Source organism: Lonchura striata, chromosome 32, assembly GCF_050655825.1.
Source record: "Lonchura striata isolate lonStrDom1 chromosome 32, ASM5065582v1, whole genome shotgun sequence".
In the NCBI taxonomy this organism is placed as follows: Eukaryota; Metazoa; Chordata; class Aves; order Passeriformes; family Estrildidae; genus Lonchura; species Lonchura striata.
In genome coordinates, this window is record NC_140734.1 from 4,802,121 (window position 1) to 4,829,165 (window position 27,045).

Here is a 27,045-nt window from a genome sequence, read left to right on the forward strand (position 1 = left end):
ATGTGTTCTTTGATGTTTGTCCTTTGTGGCTTTCAAGGCTCATCAACAAGAAGGGAGATTATTCCCATGCAACAAGAAGTAGCCAAGGAGTGATGGCCAGGCCTTTGAAAGGCAGGTTACTTCTTGGCTGAATTGCCTGGTTGAGGTGTAGGGCTTGACAGGCTTCAGCTGCCTCAGACACCGGGGAGGTTAGCAAGGCTTGGGAAGAAGGATGTACCACTGATGGTGGGCACAAAGAATGCAGAATTTAGGGTCACAAGGACATTTGGCAGAACCCCCAAGGAAAGGAACAAACTGATAAAGCCAGTGCAGAAACTGTGCTGAATCACCTCCTGTGAGATAAAAGGCCAATCCAGCAGGGGCAGACCATGGCCATGTGCTCAAGAAACCATTGACATAAAAGAAGGGAGAGACTGAGCATGCAGTCTAACGAACATGAGAAGTGAAAGGATCATCACCCAACAGCAGACAGAATACTAATTATGAAGAGAACTTGGGAACTTGCAGTCAATGAACACTAATTCCTTTCTTTGCTAAAATGTAGAAATACTAAAGACACTGTACTTCTTGTGGTGCTGGCTTTGTCAATTTGTCCCTGAGCCCCCCATTTCTGCACAGAACTGTAAATAATTACCTCCACTCAGTGTGTGGATCAGCCTCTTGACCAACGTGTGCTAGAACCAGCTAAGCTGGACCAACACTCGCTGTCGCTCTGACACCTCCGCTCTCACCGCAGCTGCCGAAGGGTCTGAGCGGTCCTGCTGTGTGCTGGTGACAATGGCCACGTGTCCTTGGAAACGGGGAGTTCCATGTTCCAGGCTGGGCGGGATGTCACTGAGGAGCGGAACGTGACACAGTCGGGGCACAGGGAGTTCAAATGTGCACACGTGGGGAATGCCCTGCCTTAGCCCATGACTGACTCAGCTCATTTCCAAGTGCAGAAAGGGCTGCTCTGGCCACACCAGTTGCTGCAGTAGCTTTGCAAACCAGGGCTAATGAAGTGTTTCTGCACAAAAGTGCTGCACTTGGCTCTCTCTGAGGCAAAGGAGCACTTTAACACCCCTAACCAGGGCAGCAAGGTGCAGGCCCCCAGCACTGGGCCATCCTGTCATGGGCCAGTCAGTCTGTGAGGCTTCCAGCACATGCACAGTCACTCAAATATCACCTCTTTGACAAAACCCTCTGACCTTTCCTCATCCCAGTCTCCTAAAAGGAAACAAGCCAGCAGCATGCCCAGGGCCCCATGTGCTGTGCAGGAGGAGCTGACATGGAAAGGCCCACGCTGGCCCTGAGCACAATTACAGGCTGATAATTGTGCCGACTGCAGCTGGCCATTGAAGTTACTGACACATGTAGATAAACATTTTATACTCGGTTTATGATGGTTTTATTGTCATTCTCCCCCTACCCAAGATTATTCCTAATTTAAGTCAGCTGGCACCAAAAATAAGTGTTGTCCAGTCATTACAGGGAGAGAGAAGAAGAGCATGTAGTTGAGAATGTGTTGAATATTACCATCCAAAGCACATTTTCAATGACATCTTGTGTTTGTTTTCAAGACCATGTCTATATCTACCCATGTCTGATCTCCTGGCTGCCCCACTCACAAGGGAAAGAAAGTTTGGGGAAAGAAAAGGAGGAAGCAATTTGTCAAACACCAGAGCCCACATCTGTGTCCCTTTTTGGGAATGACTGGATGCTGCTGATGATGGATCCCCAGTTATGAACTATTGGAAAAGCCTGTGTATGAATCATGGAAGGAATCCATGGAAGGGTTACACTTGACTCCAGAATGTCCAGCAGCCTTTCTATATATTTTAAAGGTTATTGATGACAACCCCTGCTCTGGAGTAACCAGATTTGACTGACCTCTTTGCACTGTTCACATGTGAGTGCCTTTTCCTTGTACAATAACTCCATCTTTAGCTCAAAGAATGGGAGTAAGGGAAGTATCCCTGTGGTATTTTGAGCCTATTTCTCAAAAGACAACCAAACAATGTACTACAGGAATGGCCAATGCACCTCATAGCAGGAGCCACCATGGTCCTGATTGATAGGATATGGTTGAAAATAAATAGGGAAAAAAGTGACAGTTGATGTGCCACACATGGTTATGTCTCATGTAGAACAAAAAGAAGGTCACTGGTTATCCCTGAGCAGAATCTGAAAGTAACAGGTGGTACTCCTGGAACACAAGACCTTGAGACCCAGGCCCATCAAAAACTTTCTTTGTCCTTGCTGCACGTGTGCCTTGAGTGACATGTGGGTCACCTTCCTGCCAGTTCAGAATGTGCAGAACTGCACCTAAGTGCTACTTCTGTTCAAAGTTTTCTGGAGGCAAAAAGGGAGCTGGGACAGGGGCAGAAGGGGGAATGTCCATAAGTCATAGGTTGTCCTGAAGTCCCTTTTGCCAGGCAGATGCCATGGGGGGCTCTCACCCAGAGGAAGAGCCAGGACCCGCAGGGCAGATCCCGTGTCCTGGATCCGGCCAGGACAGGGGTAATTTTTGCAGCAGCCAGGAGGAGCACGGCCAGGACCTTGGGGTAACTGGATATCACCTGCCACGTGGCAGGGGGAAATGGAAGGGGTTTGTTCTTCCTCCGCCGGTGTGCCGTAAATCGTGGGGTGTGCCCAGTTCTGTATGGTGAACAATCACGTGTGACTCGTTCACCTCTTGTACACTCTCCTTTTAGTGTTGTTATTACCATTTGTGGGTTTTTTTTCACTGCTGTTTCTAGTAAATTGTTCTTAGCTCAACCTCTGATCTTTACCTACTTGTGCTCTTCTCTCCTCCTGCCACAGGAAAAGTGGTGGGGAAGTCAGTGAGTGGCACATGGTCTGAGCTGTATCAGGGTGACCAAAAAACTGGGGAATACCATTCCTACACTGCAACAATGTGGAAAAATCAATTTTCTAAGTTACTTTCCTTGTCTAGTCCTACAGGAAAATTACCCTGCTGAAAAGCAACTGCTGTAATTGAACTGAAAGCCTACCAGATAATGCTTGTTTTAAAGTACAGATTTAATAAAGTTACACAGAAAGTAAAAATTAAATATTGATAAATAGTGTTTAGAACAACATTTTAAAATATTTTAAAATCTATGATGGGAGAAATTCCTGTGATTTTTTCCAGTCCCACAGTGACAAAGAATTCTATAAAGCAAATTACAACTTAATGTTTTCAGCCTCTAAAAATAAGTTAAGCAAAATAGTAGAAAGAGTTACATTTGAGTTGCATTTCCAAAGCAGATGATTGACTTTAATGCTTAAGGCTAAAGAAGGGGAAATGTGAGAATCTGTGTATTGAAAAAAAATCCACCCATAACGGAACTGTGCAAATGCATTCTGTTCCTCCCTGAAATGGAAATTATCATATTCAAAATATCATTTAAAATTGAGGCCATAATTTCAAGTGATTTAATGGCAATCATCTGTGTTAAATCATTAAAGAGAGCATTACTGATCTGGCTTCACAGGTGTCTGAATGAATGACAAACAGAAAATTGATACATTCCTAATCATGTTTTCTTGGATAAGTCAGAATTTCCAGAGGATTCAGAAAACAGGTTTTGGTTTGGTGTTTTCTCCCTCTAAAAAATGGCCAAAAGAGTTCATGCTTTCCATTAGTTCTGAAGGGTCACTCGGCTAGTATCAAGGGCAAAGATAGCAGATTCCAAAAAGATGTCCTTGATTTTCAGACTTTTCACAGACAGAATACCATGAAAGAAAAAATTAAAATCAATTGAATGCAGACAACACTTTACTCTCCATTTAACCACAAACCCACACTCCAACCTAACCCTAACCCTTCTCATTAATACAAACACAGAAACACTGACAGCCTTGGTTGGCAGAAAAAGGAAAACTGTAATTTCTCGACAACTCATTGAGAGCAGTCCATGTTAAAGCCCCTGCCCTGGGTTTCACTGCCACTCCCCACCTGTGCCCATCCCTGCAGGGCAGGACCAGTATCAGGAGGACCTGTGGCCAGAGGTGGTGACAGCAGCAGGTCCCTCTGCCCGGGGCAGAAGGCACAGCACCTCTGCTCCTGGCTGGAACAGGGGCCCCTTACCCGGGGGGACATGGTGTCCCAAAAAGAGGAGAGGCCTCAGCAAGAGGCCAATCCCCCAGCAGCTCTAGCAGGGCTCTTGCAATTCTTTATTCAAGGAAAAGGAAATAAATTTTTATTTCCCTCACACAGTCCCTAGATGCTGGATTCTCTCCCTTCTAATGCCCTTCACCTTCCCCCCGTGCCCCGCTGTGGGTGACACCCCTGTGCTGGAGGGCACAGCCACGGGCCCCTGGAGTCCCAGGGCTATGTCAGCAGTGGTACCTCTTGCCACAGGAAATCCTGCTGCAGCTGCCATACCCTCAGTAGAGCAGATGCCAAAGGCAGAGCAGGCAGCAGGAGCAGCTGGTCTGTCAGAGCACCAAGCCCCTGACCTTCCTATCCAAATATCTGGATACACAGTGACTCCACAACCCGATGTAATCGACTTGGGGGAACTCCCCTCTGGTGTTTCAGACCAGAAAGTAGAACTAATTTCAGTCACTTGAGCTTTGGAATCGAGTAGAGGAAAATGAGTTTACATTTGAAATTATTCAGCATACGCCTTTGGAGTGGTACATGCACATGGGACTTCTGGAAAGAAAAAGACCTTTTGACATATCAAAGCTCCAATCAAAAACAGAGAACAAATCTTGGGTTTACTTGAAAGTATCTAGAAACAAGAGGAAGTTGCCATCAGGCATTGCAGAGCACACCAAGTGGATAAGACCAAACTGGAATTGGGGAAACATTTAGCCAACAAGAGTGCAGAAGAAGACATGTTAGAAAGCAAAGATTTCTTATGCTGCAAAATGAAATATAGGTATTAAGAAACTAGTTCCCATATGGAAGTTTGTCTCAAGAAAAAGAGGGATTTGATAAGGACCATAGAACAGAGTGTTAGCATTCAGGAGCACACATAATCACGGGATATGATTATATGCAGGTGCTTTTATTGAGAGCTCTGGGAATTAGGGGTACAGACCCAAATCTGACTCCAACATTGCTTTTGAGCTGAACATATTTTATATTCTATCGTTATATAACTTACATATATAATTATTAAACTTATATTGTTCTATTGTATACATTGACTTCATTCAAGCATGAGTTTCTCATGATCTTTCTGAGGCCCCTGACCACAGTTTCTCATGATTATTCTTACGATTGAACAGTATTTATATTTAGTTACTAAACAATCATCATATCTAACAAGTATAACATTTATCATGTACTAGCTACACAGGTGCAGTTCTAGCAAGGTACAAGGCCTACATGTACCTAGGGTATTTTTTTTTTCATGGCCTACAAAGCTTAATTTTCCTTTTAACCCTAAATCCCCATGATTTTAAAACCCTTTTACTATGACAACCATCATCAGCACTTGGGGGCGGCACAATTCCAGTGGCACAAACAGTGCCTTGAGGCCACTTCACTCTGTTAGAAATGCCTAATGCAATGGTTGGCTCTCGCAATTCAGAGATTAATATTATATGTATGTTAAGGAAAGTTTATTGACTTATAGTTGCGTTGTTGTGATTTGTTGTTTAGATGTCCTCTGTTCTCCCCATAGTCCATCTTCCCCAGCCCGTACAGTTGCCAAGAGAGGGCCTCAGTAGTCCAGGCATGAGGAAGGAGGGTGCGTACCTGTGCCTTTGCATAAAACATTTGAGAAAAGGGCAAGCTTGTTACTAGGAAGTGCAGCATGACAACACCTCACCTCCCATCAAGTGGCAAGAAAGAAACCTCCACGGATGAACGGCAAAGAAGAGTCATCTGACAGACCTTGGCAGGGGCCAGGGCTGCCTGAGGCAACCCCCGGGGGTACAAAAATCAGAGCAGCCAATTTATAGATGAGCTCATGGCTGCCGGGGTTGCCAACTCCCAGCATTGCACCGTCCTTTTTCCTTATTCAGTATTTTGCTGTATTTTTTTAAAGTTTTTAGTAAGCCTTTAAAATCCTTAAAAGTGAATGTCGCTTCTCACAACTCAGAGAGTATCATCCTCTGGGAAACCACCTAAATTCTTTCCTGCAATGTGCTGAGGGCTGCATGGAGAGAAACATCCAGGGCAGGGAGGCTCCAGGGGAAATGCTCAGGACAGCCACGGGCTGCACAGAGGGACATTAGAGTGGTGGGTCTGCAGGGAGAAGTCACAGCTGCCTCCCTTCTGAACCACCCTGAGGACCTGGACAGGGCTGTGCCATGCCCTGGGCACTGACCTGGAACTGAGGGATGTGGCAGAGGCCTTTGGTGTCAGGGATGTTGAGAAGGCTGGGCAGTGTCACTGTGAGACCTCTCTCAAAGCCCCTGGAAAGGCCAGAGCCATCCCACAGGGTCCTGGGCACTTGGGAAGGGCAGACATAGAACCAGTCTGCAAACAGGGCAGGGAGGGGATGGGGACAGTCACAGACTGGTCAGGCTCAGCAGGGAAGGGGATGTGGCAAATCCTCCTGCAGCCATTCCAGGCACTGGCAGCACAAGGCAGGGACTGCAGAACCCACGTGGCAGGGAAAAGAAGGGGATGTTGTTTGCCCAGACCTTAGCAGGGTCTGTGACAAGGTCTGCTGGGTCTCCTCAAAGCCAGATTGGAGAGAGATGGGCTGAAGGAATGGAACATGGGGTGAGTGGGAATTTGGCTGAACAATGAGGGTCAAATGTTGTCCATGGAACAGAGTCCTCCTGGCAGCCACACCCTGGTGACATCCCGCAGTGACCAGCCCTTGACTACAATGGAATATTCATATATTCCCTGTGCCATGGGACAAAATGCACTTCCAAGTCCTTTGTGGATGATGCCAAATTGCTGGAAACCCTTGCGCAGCTGCATCTGGTTAATGCTGCCTGCTAGAGAAAAGCTGAGCAGAACAACACTGGCGGGTTAAATGTGTGCGGCCATCAGGGGCCCAGCAAGCCTCTTTCTCCCTCTCTCTCTGTGATCTCCCAAACTTAAGGCAAAGGAGACACACAAGTTTTGTAGATGCTCGTGGCTGAAAGAAATTAAAAAGCTCAGAGAGTCCACAAAGGCCTATAAAGTTTTATTAATTCATTATGCATTTGGCATAGAAACTGGGATGTCAGTCCCTGAGCTATAAAAGGGCATGTCAGTAGGTTCTGTATAAAGGCACAAGAGGAAAGGTGAAAGGGAAGAGAGACACAGACAGGAGAGACACAGAGATGTGAACCAGAGGGGCAGAGAGAAAGGAAATTAGAGAGAGAGGAGATCCCCAGTCCTGGTTCCAGGATTGATCCAGCCAATGGGATGTCCAGGGTGCTGGGGCACAAATGTGCCTGGGCTTGGTGGGAGGACCTCTTCACTGATCACTTTTCCCTGCCCTGGCAATAAGTGTCTCACTTTCGGTGCAAATGACTTATCACATGCAGTTTGTTCTGCTGAACCTTTCTGGAAATGGCTCAGAGGCTTTGGGGGTCTTGGTGATGTTGATCCCCCCACAGTCCATGCCCACTTCTCATTCCTGCACTTGGGCCATGTCCTGCATATGCCCAGGAGCCAGAGCAAGGATGTTTGTCCTGGAAAAGTTCTGCCTTTATCTGCATGGCCCCTTCTGCAGCCACAGCCTGTTCTTCCTCACAGTGTGTTATTGCCAAGAAGACTTGGCTGTCCTTACCAATCCTTGGTTGGTCCCACAGCCATCCAGTTTTTGATGTTTGGGATACGCAAACCAGGTCCTGATCTTCTGGGCTTCTACACCCTCCTCAGCAAGGGCCTCAAAAGGAAAAGGCCACAGGTGGAAGCAAAGAAACAACAAATGAAATCAATCCCCTATTGCTGATTCCCATCAGCAGACAATGTCCAGCCACCTCCTGGCAGGAAAGGATCAAGAACGTGTACTTTGTGTTTTGTATGAGAAATGTCTTGGTAGAAAACATCCACAGCCCTCCCTGCCAGCCCTGTCCCCTTCCTTTCCCTCAGTTTATTGCTGACCATGACACTGCATGGAATGGGAGATCCCTTGGGTCAGTCCAGCCCAGCTGTCCCCTCCCTGTGCCCTCGGGAACACTTGCCCACCCCCACCCATGGTCTGGGGGGACTGCAGACATGGCCTGGGCATGGCAGGGGCAGGGCAGGGCTGGATATGGCAGGGCAGGGCCCGGGGGCAGCGAGATGGGAGTGTGCAGCCTGCAGGGACACAGCAGAGCTGTGGGACAGCGCAGGACAAGCTGTGCTGGACATGGCCAAGGGCCCTGGCAAGGCTGGCAGTGGCCAGGAGAAGCCAAGCCTTGGTGCCCTGGGGCCCAGCAGCGTCTTGCCACCAAGGGCTGTGAGGAGGAGACACCTTGTCCTGAGGCACTGGGGCCTCCTGGCACAGCCCCAGCCAGGCTGGGCACTGCCATCCCTTGTCCTGCCCTCAGCACCCCTCCATGTGCCAGTGCTCCCGGCAGAGCCCTGAGCAAGCGGGCAGGGACAGGATCTGCCTTCCCTGGGCTGGGGCTCAGGCCTTGGCCTTTCTGCTGCCTCCAGCCAGCCCAGGCTCTGCTCAGCAGCTGAGCTGCCCACACAGAGCCTTTGCCTCCCTGCACTCCTGGCCTGGCAGCCTTGGGCAGCAATGGCCCTGGGCCCTCCTTCATGCTCCCAGGGACTGCAGCTTCTTCAAAGGACTTGGGCTTTGCCTTGGAGTCCCTGAGAGCTTTGTGCAACCATGGCCTCCAATTATCTGCTGGAATTAGTCCCTGGAGATTCTTTGTCAGTAACAACACTCAATGGGGATCATTAATGCTTCAAGGTAGTGCAGTTCTTTTAAGGTACTTCCCTTTTTCCTTCCCACACTGAGTCTCTGAGAGGTTTGTGCCATCCGGCCTCCAATTCTCTCCTCCAACGAGTCCATGAGGGGTCTGTGTTGTGTATGCACCTCAGGGGACCCATTCATGCTTTGAGACACTTTGGGTTTTCCCTCGGACTTTGACTCCTGGTTAGGTTGGTGCAATCTCCTCTCAGGCCCTGAGCTTCCAGGGCTCAGCTCTAAATGCACCACGGGGCTCACTGGGATCAAGCAAGTCCTGACAAACCATGGCTCTGCCCTGATCTCCCTCTGCTCTAGTGCAGTCCATTAGGAAGTTTTCCTACAATACTGATGGAAAACTATTTGCAAGAGCTTCCAATGAATCCACATTCCTCTTTGAAGAGTATATTTTATGATTGTTCTATTTAGAGCAGAGGTGGCTGCAGCATTCAGCGACTGATATTGGCCCAGGGACTCTCCTGAGGATGTCTGGCCTAGGCAGAGAAGCTGTGCCTTGAGGTCTGAGGCAGTGTGGACAGCCTTGCTCCACATAGCCCAAGCCCATCCTGTCTCTGCTCAGTCACCTGGGACCTGCTGTGCTTGGAGAAATGGCTGCGCTCAGGCAAAGAGGGGTTTTCTTCTTTTATTTTTTGAAGCAATCTAAAACTCCTAAGCTTCCCTATTTAAAACAGACACACTCCTCAAGTGTGTGCCAAGTCCTAGGCACCTCAAGGAGGTTCCCCCTCTGCAAGGCAGAGCCCTGCAAGGAATGCTGTAGACACACAGGAAGTTCTGCAATGAACACAAATCCAGAGTTGGCTCAGGGCAGAATGAGAGCAACTCCTGAAGGACAGACCAGCTTTGCACTCCTTGCAGCTCAAAGCTCCCAGTGGGTCTTTGGGAGGTGTGTGAGTGACTCAGGAGTGAGGGAAGGGAAATGCAGAGAGCCCTGGAAGTGCTTCTGTGCAGACAGGCTGTGGGGAAGGGCACCGCACACCTGCCCTGGGCCGGCTGTGAGGGTGGATCATCATCCCAACCTGCACTGGCCATTGCAAGGGACTGCTGCCATGGACACTGCACCGACCCCGCTGCGCCAGCCCATTGCTCAGGGCTGCTGTCACTGCCCAGAGCCAGAGGGGAGCCCTTGCTGTGGGTTTGTGCCGTGGCCGCCTGCCCTGTGCCGCGCGGGCCGGTCAGGCGCCGCGGAACCAGCAGCAAACACCAGGGCCAGGGCCAAGGCCGGGTCAGGCAGACAGAAAGGGGCAGTGCTGGGCACTGTTTGCATGGCAGCCCTCACTGGGACACCACACCTGGGTCACCTGGCCTGGCAGGTGCCATGGAAACCCCTGGCAGGGGCTGATGGCACAGACCCTGGCACTGAGACGCTGCTGGGCCGGGTGCTGAGCACAGGGCTGGGCACACAGAGATGCTTTTGTTCTTGCTCAGCTCCCACTGAGCCAAAGCCTGGCCTGCCCCTCCTCTGGCCATGCTGGAGAGGGGCTGGGGCTGCGGGAGAGCTTGGGAGGGGACACAGCCAGGACAGGTGGCCCCCACTGACCCCGGGGATACCCCAGACCATAGGGCATCACGCTCAGGGTATAAAGTGGGGGGAACAAGGAGGAAGGGGGGACATTTGGAGTGATGGCTTTTCTCTTCCCAGGTAACACTTAGGCTGGAGGGGGCCCTGTTTCACCAGTGGGCAGGGTCAGCACCAAAGACACAGACACCAAGTGAAGGAATTGTGTCATTTATATCATGCACAGCTGCAAAGAATTACAAAAGGATAAGCTCAGCAAAGCACATCATCATTAGCAAAGCATTACAAAAAAGCTCAGCAATGCATCCAGTCATTGTTACCAGAGATTGCCTGGAGTGATTAAGGAAAGATCCATCACCAGTTAGCCTCAGGTTTTAGCATCATCCACAGCCACACATCAGCTGGGGGAAGCCAAGGTCTGGAGAGCCACTCCCAGACACTGGGAATTCCTGCAGGTGCCTCCACCTCTGCAGCCAATGAAGCTCCAACCCCAAAGCTGGGAGAGGACCCAGGTTTTACACTGTTTAACAAACAAGCTGGCATCACTGCTAGTGTGAGAACATCTGCTTTCATTCTCCTGACTGCTTTCTCCCAAAGCCTGGCCAGGGCTGAAGGAGGAACCAAGGGAGTTGACTTTGATCCTTCACCCCCAAACAAGGCCAGATGTGGCCTTGTCTGTTTCTAAATACAGAAAGATAAATCCATGTTTTATCAAGGAACACATACATTGATTATGTTGTTAATCATGCTTCGTTAATGAGTGGATACAAATACAACATTTGCTTGGAAGGTTCAGCTAGAGGTGAGCTTAGCCTCAGGGCCTGTTCAGGCTTTAATCACAACCTGTTCAGGCCTTGGTACTTTGATTGGTCCTGAGACCTACAATCAACTACAACCTTCGTAACAATTCTTTCAGTAACACAGCTTAGATTTAGGTATTAGGCATAAAGGCATCTCCTCTTGTTCTACAATTAAGTGCAGTTTAAGTTCATTACTCAGAACTATTCACGTTCCTTTTAAAACATGCTTAAATTGTTGCTCTTCTCTCTTATTTACCAAATGCCTCTCTTTTCTTGATACTGTCTCTTTTAAGGAAGGTCTCAATACTCCACTTCCCAGCACAAAGTGTCCCAGCAACTCACCAAGTGCACACACTGCAATGATGACAGGCCCTGCCACGAATGCATTTCACAGCAGCCTCTAATTTGGCAGCCATGAAGCCAATCCCACCAAGAAAAATTTTCTTCTTTCTGCCACTCTTCTACTGCTCTTTCTGTCAAGGTGATTCCTCACTGTTGGCCTTCAAACCCATCACTGCTAGCAGTGCAACATCCCCGTCCCCTGATAGCCCAGGTTCCTCCTTGGCCAGCAAGAAGATAATCCGAGGCCATGCGGTTCTCTGGAGTCCACATTTGTGTTTGTTGGAGCTCATAGGATGTGCTATTGGACATTTTAACAGCATCATTTGCTACCTATTCTAATAATCCATTCAGCTCATTCATGTCAGCTCCACGGGACAGAGCAGCGCAAATGGGGCGTAGGGTGAACCAGAATCTTTTGCTTTCTGAAACCCAAGGCACTCTTTGGGTGGAAAATGTTCTCTGGGCCCTAAGTCTTCCATGTGCTTGTTGCTGAAGGAGCCTAAATGGTGGCCCTGCAGCTGGGAGTGGTGTGACACTGACACTGACCAGCTGCAGCACCCCAAGTTCTACTGACATTGGCAGCGATGGTAAAGCACAGAAATCTTCTGACACTGTAGCCTCTAGAACTATAACAGGGTTGGGTTTCTCCTGACGGGAAATCTGAGTGAATCCTGTCTCACTGATCATTGTATTCCTGTGTCCCACAGCAGAGTTTTCTGTAACTGTCCCTTCACTGACTCCGTTACGAGGCAGAGCCCATTGACAGAGTTCTGGCCACCCCACAGGGTGAGCCCTCCGAGGGAACCCCATTCCTCCCAGCTTCAGCTGAGAACATACCCAGCAATTAGTGACACTGAGTGCTTTGGCTACCTTGGTCTTTACATTTTCAAAACATTTTTGATGACTGATCCCTTGGAGAAACTCTGGAGGTGTTTTGGCAAACAAAGGTTCTGGCTGACTATCAAGGTACAAATTACAGACATCAGTAGTACTTTAGTGACACAATTCTTCATTCTTTTTGCTCAATCTCATTCAAGTTAGGAACAATAATTCTGTTGTCCATGGAGCTGGCACCTTTTTAATTCCAGAATAATGCCCACAAGGTCCTTTAGCGTTCAGTTTTACCATGTTGTCTGTGGGTAACAAGGCTTGGTGGGGCCCTTTCCCTTTTGGCTGCAAGAGGGCCAGAACCTCTATTTAGAGGAAAAAAAAAAAAAAGGAAAAAGAAAACAAATCCAATTAGATGAATTGTAAAAGATAAAAATAAAATCCAAGTGTTAGTGAAACAACTTCTGTAACTTTGCATTAAGAGGTAAATGATCTTTTTAAAAAGAGAACTCAGTTATTTACATTGTGAATGTGCTGATGGCATGGATCCATCTTACTGACTTCAGCAGCCTTTTTTAAAGTTTTTGGGGCTTGTTTCCAACATTGTTATTTTAAATTGTGGTCAAAGAAATAGGAAATTGATTGGGGCCCTTCCAGCTCCAGGCAGGACTGGAAATCTAAACTCTGTCAAACCCCAAATCCTTTAGAAGATGACCTTCCTTCTCACTCTGTGAATGAGCTGCACATTCCCTCTGAAACTGTCAGGGGTTTCTAATGGATGAAAAATCCCACTTACGGCTTTTTGCTCTGGTTTGGAAGTGGGAAGGGCAACTCTCCATCCATCAGCTCCAGACTGCACTGCCTCAGGAACACGGCTCACTTTCCAGCTTTGGCCACTCATGGCACTTCTAGAGGAGGAAGAAAGTGCAACTGCACAATTCCAGCCAAAAAGCAATGAAGAATGAATAGTGGAGATCCAGGCATTCCTGCAGAGATTCAGGGGTTCAGCTGGGACGGTGGAGAGTCTGGGTCCTTGCCAATTGAATGTGTGACCCCAGCTGCAATCTCCTGGCCTGCAGGAGAGTCTCACTCACCTGCCAAAGCAGAAAGCTCAGGCACTGTGCTCAAATGGGCTCGTCTGATGCAAAGCTGTCAGAGCAATGTGAGGGCAGAGCCAGCCCAGCTGTGCCCAGGGCAGAGCCCAGCAGAGCCCTGGCAGAGCCCAGAGCAGCCTCAGCACCCGCAGAGCCCGGCTGCAAGGAGAGAAACCAGAAACCACCCGTCAGCTGAAGGCTCCTGTCCCCTTGTCCCAGCTGCCCACAGAGCCCAGGCCATGCTGGCTGTGCCCAGAGCTGTGCCCAGAGCTGCCCATCACTGCTGCCTTTGGGAGCAGAGCAGGAGGGCAGGACATTCCCAGCCTGCAGCCAGCCACAGCACATCCAGCCTTCAGCAGCTGCCCAGAGCAGGAGCCTCCTTGTGCTTGTTGCCATCTCCCAAAAGCTCTGATCCCACCATGCCAAGCAGGCCAGGACTCACCTCACGCCATCCTCCGCTGGGAGAAACGCTGGTCCCAAATGATGTCCTCAGCCTTCTCCAAGGGCACGGCCCATCCACGCTGCAGCTGCTCCCAATCGTTTCCCAATCCTTACTGGACCTTACATAGAACGCTTCCTCGAAAGAAACAAACAACAAAATGTTGAAAAGTGATTAGAGACATGGGGAAACAAGAAAACAACTCTTATCTCTGTCAGGGGTCTGAGGAAGGCCCAACCCCCACATGCTAGGCAAAATCCCACCCATGGGGGAGAGAAGCCCACACTTTCTCTCTTCCCTCCTGAGCTACCCCCCAAAATAACAGTGATCACAAAGCAAACAAGGGCAGTGGAGCAGCCCAAGCCATTCCCTGCCTGCAAAGCACAGCAGCCCCTGCACAGGTTCTGGAGTCCCACCTCTGCTCCCACCATGGGGGTTTGTTTGTGTCGGGCTGGCTGCCCCAGCCCCAGCCTCAGCCCAGGCCATGCTGGGTGGTGGGGGCTGTTAGCAGGGCCAGGAGCCAACTCCCATTTTGTATCCACCCCAACCCATGCCCCCAGCCCTGCCAAAAAGCAGCTGGGCAGCCGACTGAAGTTGCATCTGCCCCAGCACAGGGGGAACCTTTTGTTCCCAGCCAGTCTGAGCAATGCCCAAATCTGGGAGCATTTCCCAGGCTGTAGACTCATCTGCAAATCCGCTGTGGAGCCTGGCTTTGGAGAAGGTGCCAAAAGTTCATAATCTTCAGCTGCCAGTAGCCAAGTTGAGGAAGAGGTTGTCATCCTTGATGTCGTCCTCGCTGTCTCCAGCAGCCCCACCTGGTACAGCTTCTCCAGGGGCTCCTTCTCCTTCCCTGGGGGTCAGACCAGGCTGTCAGGGCTCTGCCCAGGGCTTCAGCTGTCAGGCAACTGGGACAAGCAAAACCACCTTGGATGGCAGCCACCAGTGCTGGGCAGAGCAGCTCAGCTCCAGCACAAGGGCTGCGTGTTCCCACCCAACAACCCCACTGCATTGATACAGGCAGGGAAAAAATCTGGGTTTCCTTGCTTCTGATTGCCAGAGCATGTGTGGAGCTGTAACTTACCAGGGCCCTGCAGCAAAGTGTGCATGAGGCTCTCTCCCTTCTTCTACAGCAGGTGAATATCCTGTATCCATGGTTCACAGAACAGGTCTTCTAAGGAAGGTCTGTCCAAGAAGTGCATGGATAAACACCACCTGATAAGATCTTGGCACTCTGGGCAGAGAAACCAGAAACCACCGGTCAGATAGAGAAGGCTCCTGTCTGCTTTGCCCCACTCTTCCCATGCCCAGGCCATGCTGCTTTTGTGCTCCCAGCTGGGACTAAACATTCCTATTAATTCCCTATCGTGGAGGAGAGCAGGAGAGCAGGACATGTGCCACCTCCTCAGCAGCTGCCAGAGCGAGATGCTCACAAGCCCGCTGCTGTCTCCCAGCACTGGTATTCCCCCGTGGCCAGAGATGAGGATCCACCTGGAGAGAGCCGCTGTGGCAGCGAGAGCTGATGGTCCCAGCTGATCTTCTGGCCCCTCCTGAAAGGGTGCTGCCCGCAGACCATCTGGTGCAGCAGGATGCCCAGGGACCAGATCGTTGCTGCCTCGCCATGGTACCAGCCCAAGCGGGTCCATTCCGGGGGGCTGTATGACAGTGTTCCTGTGGAATAGAGATGGAGTTCATCAGGGGGATGCTGCTGCTTCCAGAGCCTGGCCCAGCATCCCTGGGCATGCAGGGGCTGCCCCAGTGACACACGGGGCGACTGCTGCACTCTCGCCAGCACCTGGGATTGTGTACAAACTCAGGGCTGGACAAGAAGCCACTGGTGTTGGAAGAGGGCAGCAGAAGCCCCAGCAAGGCCTGACCATGACATGTAAAGCAAAAACCCAGTCACGGCTGGGGGAAAAAACAGGTCCTTATCCTCCCTGCCTGCAGTGCCCCAAAAATATTATGAAGCCAATATTTTATGTTTTCATAAAATATTATGAAAACAAGGTGAGTAGAGCAGTCCAAGCCCTTCCTCTCGCCTGCACACCAAACTGGCTGGTGCACTGGTCCTGGCCCCCTCCTCTGCTACCCCCACCCATGGGTGCTTTTGTCAGGCTGGCTGCTGCTGCTCCAACCCCAGCCCCAGGCAGAGTGGTGGGCAAAGGCTGCCAGCAGGGCTGGAAGATGCCTCCCCACCCAGCCCCACTCAAAAGCAGCTCTGGTAAAGACTCAGTACCCTGACTGGCAGCAAAAGGGAGAATCCTCGCTGCTACACCCAGCTTGGCCTGTGAGATGTTGGGCCATGAGATGGTGGGACCGAGAGCACACCCCTGCCCGGGCTCACCTGCAAAGTCAGTGTAGGCTGTGTCCTGCAGGTAGGTGCCACAGCCAAAGTCGATCAATTTTGCCTGGCCAGTGGCCAGGTCAACCAGGATGTTCTCTGGTTTTATATCACGGTGCAGGACCCCGCGGCTGGTGCAGTGCCGCACGGCCTCCAGCACCTGGCGGAACAGCTCCCGTGCCACCTCTTCACACAGGAACCTCCGTGCCCGAATGAAATGCAGGAGGTCCTGAGACCGCTCCGGCCGCTCCAGCACCATCACGATGCTGTTGGGGAGCTCAAACCACTCCAGCAGCTGGATCACAGCAGGGAAGCCGGTGGACACCTTGTCCAGCAGGACGATCTCCAGGGGTGCGCTGGTGCCATCGGGCTGCGGGAGGACCACGGTGCCACCAGTGGGACTGATGTCGTGCCAGGGCAGGGGAACCCCTCAGCCAGCCCGGGATGCTCTGCGCCCTGCGCTGGCCCCACGCCCGCTCCCCATCGAGGCGTCCTGGTGGCTTCCCCCATGCCGGGCCTCGCCTCATCCCCGCCCGGCACGGCCCGGCTGTTCCCGCTGGCCCCGCTCACTCACCAGCTCGCCCCAGCGCCGGACGCGGTTCCGTGGCACCCTTTTGATGGCCACCTGCAAGCCAAAGGCAGCAGCGGGCTGAGCTCGCCGCCCGCCCTGCCGAGCCCCATCCTCCTGCCTCCTTCTCCTCCGCCTCCTCCTTCCTCCTCCTTCTCTTCCTTCCCTATCCTCCTCCTCCTCCTCCTCCTCCTCCTCCATGCCCGCCGCCGGCCCCGCCGCTCACCGGGGCGCCGTCCGAGAGCCGCGTGGCTGCGAACACTCTGCCGAAGCCGCCGCGCCCCAGCAGCGAACCCACTCGGTACCGCTCCTGCAGGGCCTCCTGCGCCTTCCCTGCGGGCGGGACGCGGCTGTCAGCGCTCGGCCCGGGGCCAGGAGCGGCCCCCGAGCGCCCCCCGAGCGCCTCGGGCCGGCCATCCCCAGGCCTTCGGTCTCGGCAACGGGACACGGGAGGCTCGGGGCCGGCGGCCGCGCTGCCGAGCGGCGGAGCTCGGGCCGGGGAAGCCGCAGCGGGGGCGGCGGGAGCGGCCGTGCCGCGTGTGTCCTCCGCGGGGCCCGGGAGGCGCCGGCGCCGGGGCCGGACCCTGCGGCGGGGCCGGGGCCGGGCTCGGGCCAGGCGGAGCCAAAGGGCGGCGATGCCGGCCCAGCCCCAGGCACTGATGCCCGCCCGGCAGCGCCACCGCCAGCACGGCCAGAGCCGGGCGGAGGCGAGACCGCGGCGGGGCGGGCGGGGCCGGGGACGGGGCAGCCCCGCCCGGGGCCGGGGCCGGGCCGGGGGCATGGCCCGGCCCGGCATGGGGAGAAGGAGGCGGGGAGAGGAGAGGGACACCGGGGAAGGACACCGAGGGGAAGGTGTCCGACAGCGGGGGAGGGAGGAGAGAACGAGAAAGAAGAGAAAAACTGCTTTTGCTGCTGCCGCTGCTGCCGCCGCTGCTGCCGCCGCCGCCGCTGCTGCCTCTGCAACTGAAGCACCGAGGCCGTTTGTCCGCGTGTCCGTTCCCCGCTCGCCCCACGAGCCCCACGGCCGAGCCCCGCGCGCCCCGGGGACAGCCCCTTCGTCTGTCCAGACACGGGAACTTTGCAGTGTGGAGCCCAGATCCAGAGTCCTGACTCCTGCACACTGGCAGAGGAATCCCCTCTGCTGTGTCGCTGCCGTGCATTGTCCTTGCTGAGGCTCAAACACCCTTGGGACACATTACTTGCTGTAGGATTCGTACGTGACCCAAGCACTGCACTTATGTCTCCAGCGTTGCTTTCCAGTAAAAACAGGGGAAGGAAAACTGCGTGTAGCTCATGGTATTTTACAGTGTTTATAACTTGCTAAGTGACCCATCTTAGAGGTGAGATCCATTTGGAATTCATGGCATGGAGAAGTCGTGCAACATGGAAAAGGGGAGCATAGAAATAAAGAGGAAAACATCTTAGATACTTTCTTTCATTTTCATTGCACTTCTGCAAAGCTGTTCCACTTCTCCAGGAATCTTCTGTCTGCTCTTGTCAGGAACCTCTCATGGAGAATAAGGTCCCAAGATTTGCCACCTGCTGCAGCTTCTCTTGGCTTTCCACACTGCACTGTGTATGCAGCACGACTTTTGCAGCAAAGCAGGCCAAATGTTTAGAGAACTTTACATGTCCTTTCTTTTCCTGGGGGGCTGGGGAGTTGTGCCACTGGTGAAGTGGCACAATTGTGACTGTCCTGGTTTAGGGCAAATTTTGTGAGGAAACCTTCAAAAGGAGTCCGTCTACAAATCAAGTTCAAGCAGCCCCTCGCCCTAGTGTTTCAGGAGAAGACTTCCCTGGAGAAAAGTGGAAAAAATCAGTTTATTTAACAAGTAAAGTGTTCACAAGCATGAATAATATGAAATAAACCCCCTCAGAGTTCTGAAGAGATGGCAATTCAGAAAGTCCTTTTTGTGGGTTGTAGTTGGATCACTCGGTCTCTTCTCAGTCTCTCTGGCACTGGAATGCAGGGTCCCAGACCTCGGTGGGCCACAGGTGTGAGCTGCTGGTGTTTTTCTGGGTTTTCAGTCCAGAGCAGGTTTAAACAGTTCCAAGAAAAAGGAAAGTCTGTGATGGTGATTAAATTGTTCAAATGTTCAACTCCTGTTTGTTGGCAAGAAACCTTTCTGTGCCTCTGAGTGTCACCATCCCTGAGCCCAAAGGACACAAACCTGATGAGTTGTGGCTCCCACTGCAGGGGCACTTGGACCTTGGCTCTGCACAGGAGAGCTCTTCATCCACTTTCTCTCTTTTCCTCCCTCTGGGCATGGAGGAAGCTCCTGACTTCAGCACGTGACTCGTGTGTGCAAAGAGCAAATTTGGGCAGAATCGGGGCAGGGAGGGTTTGGGGGGACCTTGGGATCTGTGCTGGGCACAGAAAGTGTTTTCCATTGCTCTGAGACTGGCTACTGTGCCAAGTGGATTTAATAGCCAGCAGAGGAACGACTTCTGGATTTGATGGAGCTTTGCCTTCCCTTGGCTTTGTTGGCTGACAAGAAATGAACATCCCTCTGTGTCTCAGGCAGCTCTTACTCCAAGGAAAGCAGGTGGGGGTTGGAGCCAAGGAGCTGAAACCTGCAGGTGCAGCCTGGGCTGGAGGGAGCTCAGATTTGCACAAGGCTGCTCTGAGGGTCAGGGCTTGGATGGGGGAAATGGTGGGGTGGGGGTAGGGACAGAGTCTGATGGATTGTCAGCCATCAAGGGTCTTGATTTTCATATCTATTCCAACTGCATGAGGAGCTACTTGGATTCAGTGTCAAGTGGAGATTGCACATATTCTTTTATGTGGAGTAAAAAAATGAAACAGGACCTAACAAATTTTTTCTGTGTCTTTGTAAAAATAAAGCATTCACTTTGAATACACTATTATAGCCTGCCTAATTAATCACAAAAGATTTGAAAACTTAAATTATTCCCAGAGACTTGGCTTGTTCAAGTATTCTGAATGTTAATGAGCTCTGGGGCACTATTTCTCCAGTGAATCTAACTCAGAGTACACAAATAATTGCAATTCCTTTTAAATGTCTCCTTGAGAGAGTTGCTTGGGGGATGAGGGTCAGGGCTTGTGTGTCCTGCTTGGCACAGCCCAGGCAGGGCTTTCACAGCCCCATCCCACACTCCATTTCCCAGCTGGAGCCGCTGGTGCCTCTGAGTTCTGCTGCCCCAGCCCCAGGGAGGACTTGGGGTCATTTGGTCACTCAGGAGCTGGGCTGGGAGCTCCAGAGGTGGCTGTGGAGCATTGCCTGTGCTGTGCCAGGGACTGGCAGACACTGCTGGGCTGGGATAGAGGCTCTGGGGGGATTGGGGTTCCAGGGCCGGGCAGGGCTGGACCTGCCCCTTCCTCCCCCACACACAGAATGTTTCCAGCCAACAATCTCCTCCAGTCTTTCACACCAGGCAATGTTGGAGGTGTAATCCCAATTCTGGACATAGGCACCTGGATAAGAATTCTGTTCCATAGGAAGGAAAGCACAGAGCCCCAGTGTTTGGAAGGCGGATGAGAGCCTCACAAAGCCAAGGTCAGCCAGACTTGTCAGGAATGGCAGATTGTCTGCAGGCAGCCTCTGGATATAGGGAACTTTGGAGACAGAATCCCAATTTTGGCCATGGGCACCTGGAGAAGCAGGAGAAGGTTGTAATGCGGGCAGCCTCTCTTGCCGCGATACCCCGAGCAGTGGAGTGCTGGACAGTGAGAGGGAAGAGAACGGGCGGCTGCTCCCCCTGTGAAGCTCTGCAGTCCCACTTGGTGTGGGGAGGCAACACGGGACTTGGGGGTGAACAGGATGGTTTCATTCAGTGAGCCCCTAGACCCTCTGGGGAGGGCGAACAAAGGTTTTATACCAGAACTCAAGAGGCGGGGTATAGGAACAGCAACCAGTGAGGGTACGCCTGGGGAAGAGTCTAAGGAGGAACTAACAGAGCACAAACCTATCAGGGGAAACAGGGGAGAGGAGTAACACAAAGTAACCAAAAGGGTGTTGAGCCTCACTAAATAGACAGGGAATGCTCTGGAAGCAGGGGAGGAGGCTAGGAGGAGTGACAGGGAATGTTCTGGGGAAAGGGGCAGGGAAAGGGAGGATTGACAACTTGGAGAGGAGGGGGGTAGGGAAGAGCTTGGGAAGATTGAAAACTGGGCAAGGGAGGAGATTAGGGGTTGGGGGTTGAACATACACAGAACAAATATCAAACTAAAGAAAAACACACAACAGGACAATTCTTTCCCATAGGAAGGAAAGCATGGAGCCTTCCCCAGTGTTTTGGGCACAGATGAGAGGTGACCCTCATGAAACCACTTCCAACCAGACTTGTCCTGGCAATATTCCTATGGGAACAATCCCTGGATAAAAGGACACTTGGACGTAAAATCCCAGTTCTGGCCATGGGCACTTGGAGGAGAAGGAGAGTTCTTTTCCACTGAAAGGAAAGCAGGGAGCCCCAGTGTTTCCTGTCCCAGTGAGCCCCAGTAGCAGAGGAGAAGAGACCTTTAACATGCCAAGGTCAGCTGGACCAGTCAGGCAGTCCACGGAGGCCAAACCAGCCAGACCTGTTCTGTGTTCCTTTGGTTGCATGGGGCCCCACAGTGTTACAATAGCCCCTGGGTTCCATGAGACCTCCTAGTTTCACAATGGTTCCAAAGATTCCATGAGGCCATGGAGTGTCCCAATGGTCTCCATGGTTCCCCAGGCCCCACAATGACACGTGAGTCCTCTGATCCATGAGGCCCACAATGTCACAATGGACCTTTGGACCATGGGGGTTTGCAGTGTCACAATGGTCTCCTTTGGCTCCACAGTGTCACAATGGACCACTGATGACACGAGGCCCCACAGTGTCACAATGGTCCTCTTGGTTCTGTGGGGACCCCAGGGTCACAATGGTCTCACTGGTTCCATGAGGCCTCACAGTGTCACAATGCTTTGCTGATTCCATTGGGCATCATAGTATCCCAATGGTCTCCATGATCCAATCTGTCCCCCAAGTGTCACAATGGTGTCCGTGGTTCCATGGTGCCCCACAGTGTCACAATGGCCCCTTGGTGTCACAGGCCCCACAGTGTCACAATGGCCCCTTGGTCTCACAGGCCCCACAGTGTCACAATGGCTCCTTGTTTCCATGATTCCTGTGCTGGTGCATTCACTCCTCCCCTTCTCAGGCTGCCCTGCCAGCTGAGAAATGCTCACTGGGCCTCGGTCTTGGCCAGCAGCCCCTGGGCTCAGCTCCTCTGGAGCTCATCACAAACACTGTCTGCTCCAGGCACTGCTGCTGCCCAGCCAGCTCCTGGTTACTTTAGGAGCAGCCCTGGGAATTGTTTGTGTCCCCTCAGTGGCACAACATCCCTGTTCTCACCCTGCCAAAGAAAGCTGCTGATGCCAAGTGCGGCCAGGATGAAACATGGCTGGGACTGCAGCCCCTCTCTTGGGGCCCTACAAACAGCGCTCCAAAAGGAGCCCTTGGAGCTCTCCTGGGCCAGCGACTCCCTCTGAGTGGGGCCTCTCCGAGCCGGGAACTCTCCCGTTTGCTGAATTCGGGGATCCCAAACAACAAGGGAGCCTGGGCCGATCCCCCCACTCCTCCAGGCTCAACCCTTCCCTGCTGGGGAGATGCCAAAGCATCCTCAAGGAGCATTTCCCCACCCTCAGGGGAATTTCTCACAGGTGCCTTGCACTGACTCTCTGTGTCTGTGTGCACACAGGAGTGCCTGTGCTGGGGAATGTGGCAGAAATGCTGCTCTCTGAGGGCTCTGAGTGCCCTGGATAGCTGAGCCTGTCAGGCCTGTAAGTGAGGTCAAGTGATGCAGCCTAAGCTAAGTTAAATGCTGCTAAGAGTTGTTTTTTGCTATAAGTTATAAGCTGAGCTAAATACTGTTAAACAATATTCCTCTGTTAAATTGAAAAGTCGTAGGTTATAAGTTATGTTAAATACTGTTAATATCTGTTCTTTTGCTAAATTTTGAAGTTGAAGGTAGAAGTTAAGGTTAAGGTATAAGTTAAGTCCTGTTAAATTTGAGCTCTGTTCAGCTTTTGGCCCATATTCCTTTTATCCTTGCCCTCACTGTTCTATGTGTCCCTGTGCCACATAAAGGGACAGTTCTCTGATCATTTCAGTTTGATTGCCTGGATTTTGTTTGGATTTGTGGTTGATTTGTTTCCTAGGGGTGCCTTAAGTGTGAAGTGTTCAGTCAGGAGCAGAGTGACTCTTGCCAAGGAACTCTGTGGTGCTGTCGCTTAATATTAAATCTGGTTTTTGCTGCTCCCTTGCCGTGGACTTTTCAGCGCTCTCAAGCCCTCGTTGGTAACAGGGTGAAGGAGCCCTGGCCCAGGCTCTGGCCCTGTGGGACACAGGGACACTGCCAGGGGGTCCCTGTCCCCCCGTCCCACCCCCCACAGCCCCAGCCCTCGTCCCTGTGTCGGGCTCTGGGGTCGATCTCGTGGAACATCCTCTGGGGGAGGCTGTGGCGAGGGGGGCGGGGGGACCCGGGGGTACAGGGGACCCCCCTGTGCATGAGCAGTGTTGGACTTCTCTGGGGGAAACTGGGGCAGAGTGACCTCCTCAGTGAAATCACACAGCCCCTGTGATGTCAGAGAGCCCCAGTGATGTCACACAGCCCCTGGGATGTCACAAAGCCCCTGCGATGTTACACAGCTCCTGTGATGTCACACAGCCCCTGTAATGTCACAGGACCCCTGGGATGTCACACAGGCCCTGCGATGTCACACAGCCCCAGTGATGTCACACAGCCCACTCTGAGATGTAACAGGCCACCTGGGATTTCATACAGCTGCTCTGTGATGTCACAGCCTACTCTTTGAGGTCCCAATCTGCTCTGTGATGTCACAAAATCTGCCCTGTGGCGTCACAGCCCAGCCTGTGATGTCACAGTCTCCCTTTAATGTCACAGCCTGCTCTGTGATTTCACAGTCAGCTCTGTGATGGCACAACCCACTCTCTATTGTCTCAGCCTTCTCTGTGACATCACACAGCTGCTCTGTGATGTCACAGAGCCCTTATCTATGATGGCAGAGTCTTCTATGTAGCCTCACAGCCCATTCTGTGATGACACACAGCCAGCCTGAAATGTCATAGACAGCTTTGTGACATCAGAACCTCTTCTGTGATGTCCAACCTCCTCTGTGATGTCACAGCCTGCTCTGTGATGGCAAAACCCACTTATCATGTCACACAGCACCTCTGTGGCCTCACAGACCCATCCTGTGATGTCACAACACCTTCAGTGATGTAACACAGCCACCCTATAATGTCACAGCACACTATGACCTCACAGCTTGCTCTGTGATGTCATACAGGCATCCTGTGATGTCACAGCCTGCTCTGTGATGTCACATAATCACAGAAACACAGAATTACTGGGTTGGAAGAGACCTTTAAGGTCATCAAGTCCAATCCATGCCCTAACACCACTTCAGCTGAACCATGGCACTGAGTGCCACATCCAGTCTTTTTTTAAACATATCCAAGGATGCTGACTCCACCACCTCCCTGGACAGACAATTCCAGTACTTTATCACCCTTTCCATAAAAAACATTTTTCCTAATATCCAATCTAAATTTCCCTTGGTGCAGCATAAGACTGTGTCCTCTGGTTCTGTCAGCTGCTGTGAGGAGAAAGAGACCAACCCCCACCTGACTGCAACCACCTTTCAGGGAGTGTAGAGAGTGGTAAGGTCACCTCTGAGCCTCCTCTTCTCTGGGCTAAACAACCCCAGCTCCCTCAGTTGTTCCTCACAGGACTTGTGTTCCAAGCACCTCACCAGCCTTGCTGCCCTTCTCTGGACATGCTCCAGGTCCTCCATGACCTTCCCAAACTGGGTGGCCCAGAACTGGACACAGCACTTGAGGTGCTGCCCAACCAGGGCAAGTACAGGGGAAGAATCACTGCTCTGCTCCTGCTGGCCACACCATTCCTGATCCAGGCCAGGAGCCATTGGCCTTCTGGGCCACCAGGGCACACTGCTGGCTCATGTTCAACCGGCTTTAGACCAGTGCCCCAGGTCCCTTTCTGCCTGGGCACTGACCAGCCACACCATCCCCAGCCTGTAATGTTGCAGGGGGTGTTTGTGGTCAAAATGCAGGGATGGGCACTTGGATTTAATAAGCTTCATCTTATTGGACTCTGCCCATCCCTCCAACCCTTCCAGGCCTCCCTGCAGAGCCCTCCCACCTTCCAACAGATGGACACACGCTCCCAGCTTAGTGTCATCTGCAGATTTACTAATGAAAGGCTCAATCCCCTCATCCATGTGGTCAATAAAAACATTGAACAGAGCTGGCCCAGCACAGAGCCCTGAGGGACACCACTGGTGACTGTCCCCAGCTGGATGCAGCACCGCTCACCACCACTCTCTGGGCCGGCCATGCAGCCAGTTCTGAGCCCAGCACAGAGTGCTCCTGTCCCAGCCGTGGGCTGCAGCTTTTCCAGGAGTGTGCTGTGGGAGGCAGTGCCAAAGGCCTTGCTGGAGTCCAAATAGACACATCTACAGCCTGTCCCACATCCACCAGGAGGGTCACCTGGTCATGAAAGGAGACCAGGTTGGTCAAACACGACCTACCCCTCCTAAACCCCTGCTGCCTGGGTCTGACACCCTGGCCATCCTGTAAGTGCCGTGTGGTGACACTCAGTGTTAACTGCTCCATGACCTTACTGGATACTGAGGTCAGGCTGTCTGGCCTGTAATTACCAGGATCCTCCTTCCCACCCTTGCTGTGAATGGGCATCACATTGGGCAGCTTCCAGTCATCTGGAACCTCCCCAGTGAGCCAGAACTGCTGGAAAATGATGGAGAGCAGCTTGGCAAGCTCATCTGACAGCTCCCTCATCGCCCTGGAGTGGATCCCATCTGGTCCCATGGATTTATGAACATCCAAGCAGCTCAGCAGTTCTCTGATTGCCTCCCCCTGGATAACAGTGGCCCACTCTGCTCCCTGACACCATCTACCAGCCCAGGAGGACAATTGTCCTGAAGGCAAATCGTCTTCTCACTAAAGACTGAGGCAAAGATGGCATTAAGCACCTCTTCCTTCTCTCCATCTGCAGTTATTAAATTCCCTTCCACATCTAATAAAGAACAAAGGTTGACCTTACCCTTCCTTTTACCATTAATATATTAATAAAAACAATTTTTATTAGCCTTTACTGAAGTTGCCATTTTAAGTTCAAACTGAGCTTCAGCTTCCCTAATTTCTTTCCTACATTGTTGCATAGGATAGATAGATATGATTGTTTTCTTAGCTAGCTGAATGTCACTTCTGTCCTTGTCATCCTGGAGTGAAATGGACTGTTCCATCCCACCCCCCAAAAGATTGTGGCTCATCCTGCACCTCTGTACCTGCCCCTAAAACATCAGAGTCTGTAACCCCATTGGCCCATGCCTTGTCCCATCCCACCTAGGAGCCCCTGATAAGGAGGCTCCGAGGGGCCATGTGTTCTCTTGGACTTTCTCCTCCGCTCTTGGACTTCCTCCCTCTCTTGGACTTTCTCCCCTTTTCCCCTCCTGGGGCTTCCCCTTTCCTGAACCCTTCTCCTTTTGTCTCTCCCCTCCCCCGTCCTCCTAAGCCCGGCCACGTGCTACGCCACAGAGCACGAGGCTCGGGCATTCCTGGATCCCCAATAAACCTCTCTCCCCAAGAGCAAGCATCAGAGATCTCTGCCTCCCTACACCCCCACTGTGCAGGACATTACTCTTCTCACAACTGGCGTCCAACCTGGAAGGAAAAGGAATCCACGCATCTCGACACCTCCATGCATGGTAATTACCTGTGATAGCCTCCTCTTCGCTCTGAGCACATTCTGTCGTTGCTAAGCAACATAGAAGCCTTATCTCTTTAAAGATTTGCTGAGGCAATTTACCCTCGAGCACCATAGCCCATGAGTAGCCAGCTTTTGGAGCTCTTGGAACTGCCCGAGCAAGGAACTGCTGCGGAGCTGCAGCAAACCCGAGCTGTGAGCTGGTGGCACGTGGCCACGTTAAGAGAGCGCACAGAGCACTGCCTAGCACTGCCTGCGCTGGAAGCCCCGAGGGCGGAGGTCTGAATGTCCCAAGCATGGAAAAGCCGTCCGGAGAGATGTCCGGAGCTCTGAGGGGGCCTGTGCAGACCCCTGAGGAGAGGGTCTCTCTTTTGCGAACTCGAGGTGAGCTACACAGGTCTAAAATATGGGACAATCCCACTCTGCTCCAGATAGAGATCTCTATAAGCAATTTAACCATCTTTTACGTAGTCATGACAGTACTTTGCCTAAGAAAGAGTTAAAAAATCTCCTGGAATGGGTCCTGCCCCACTTCCCTCATGCTGAA

The 27,045-nt window shown here is 52.1% G+C and overlaps 1 protein-coding gene across 1 annotated transcript in view; it reads right to left on the bottom strand.

The window, feature by feature from the left end:
* The window catches only part of LOC144247823 (serine/threonine-protein kinase pim-1-like), a 56,947-nt gene extending 31,377 nt beyond the window's left edge, over window positions 1–25,570 (bottom strand). The window contains 6 exon segments of the mRNA XM_085564073.1: window positions 14,911–15,060; window positions 15,318–15,497; window positions 16,171–16,537; window positions 16,742–16,792; window positions 16,962–17,391; window positions 25,356–25,570. Of these exon segments, the coding sequence (XP_085420199.1) occupies window positions 14,911–15,060; window positions 15,318–15,497; window positions 16,171–16,537; window positions 16,742–16,792; window positions 16,962–17,391; window positions 25,356–25,570 (1,393 nt within the window).
* Between the last annotated feature and the right edge of the window lie 1,475 nt (window positions 25,571–27,045).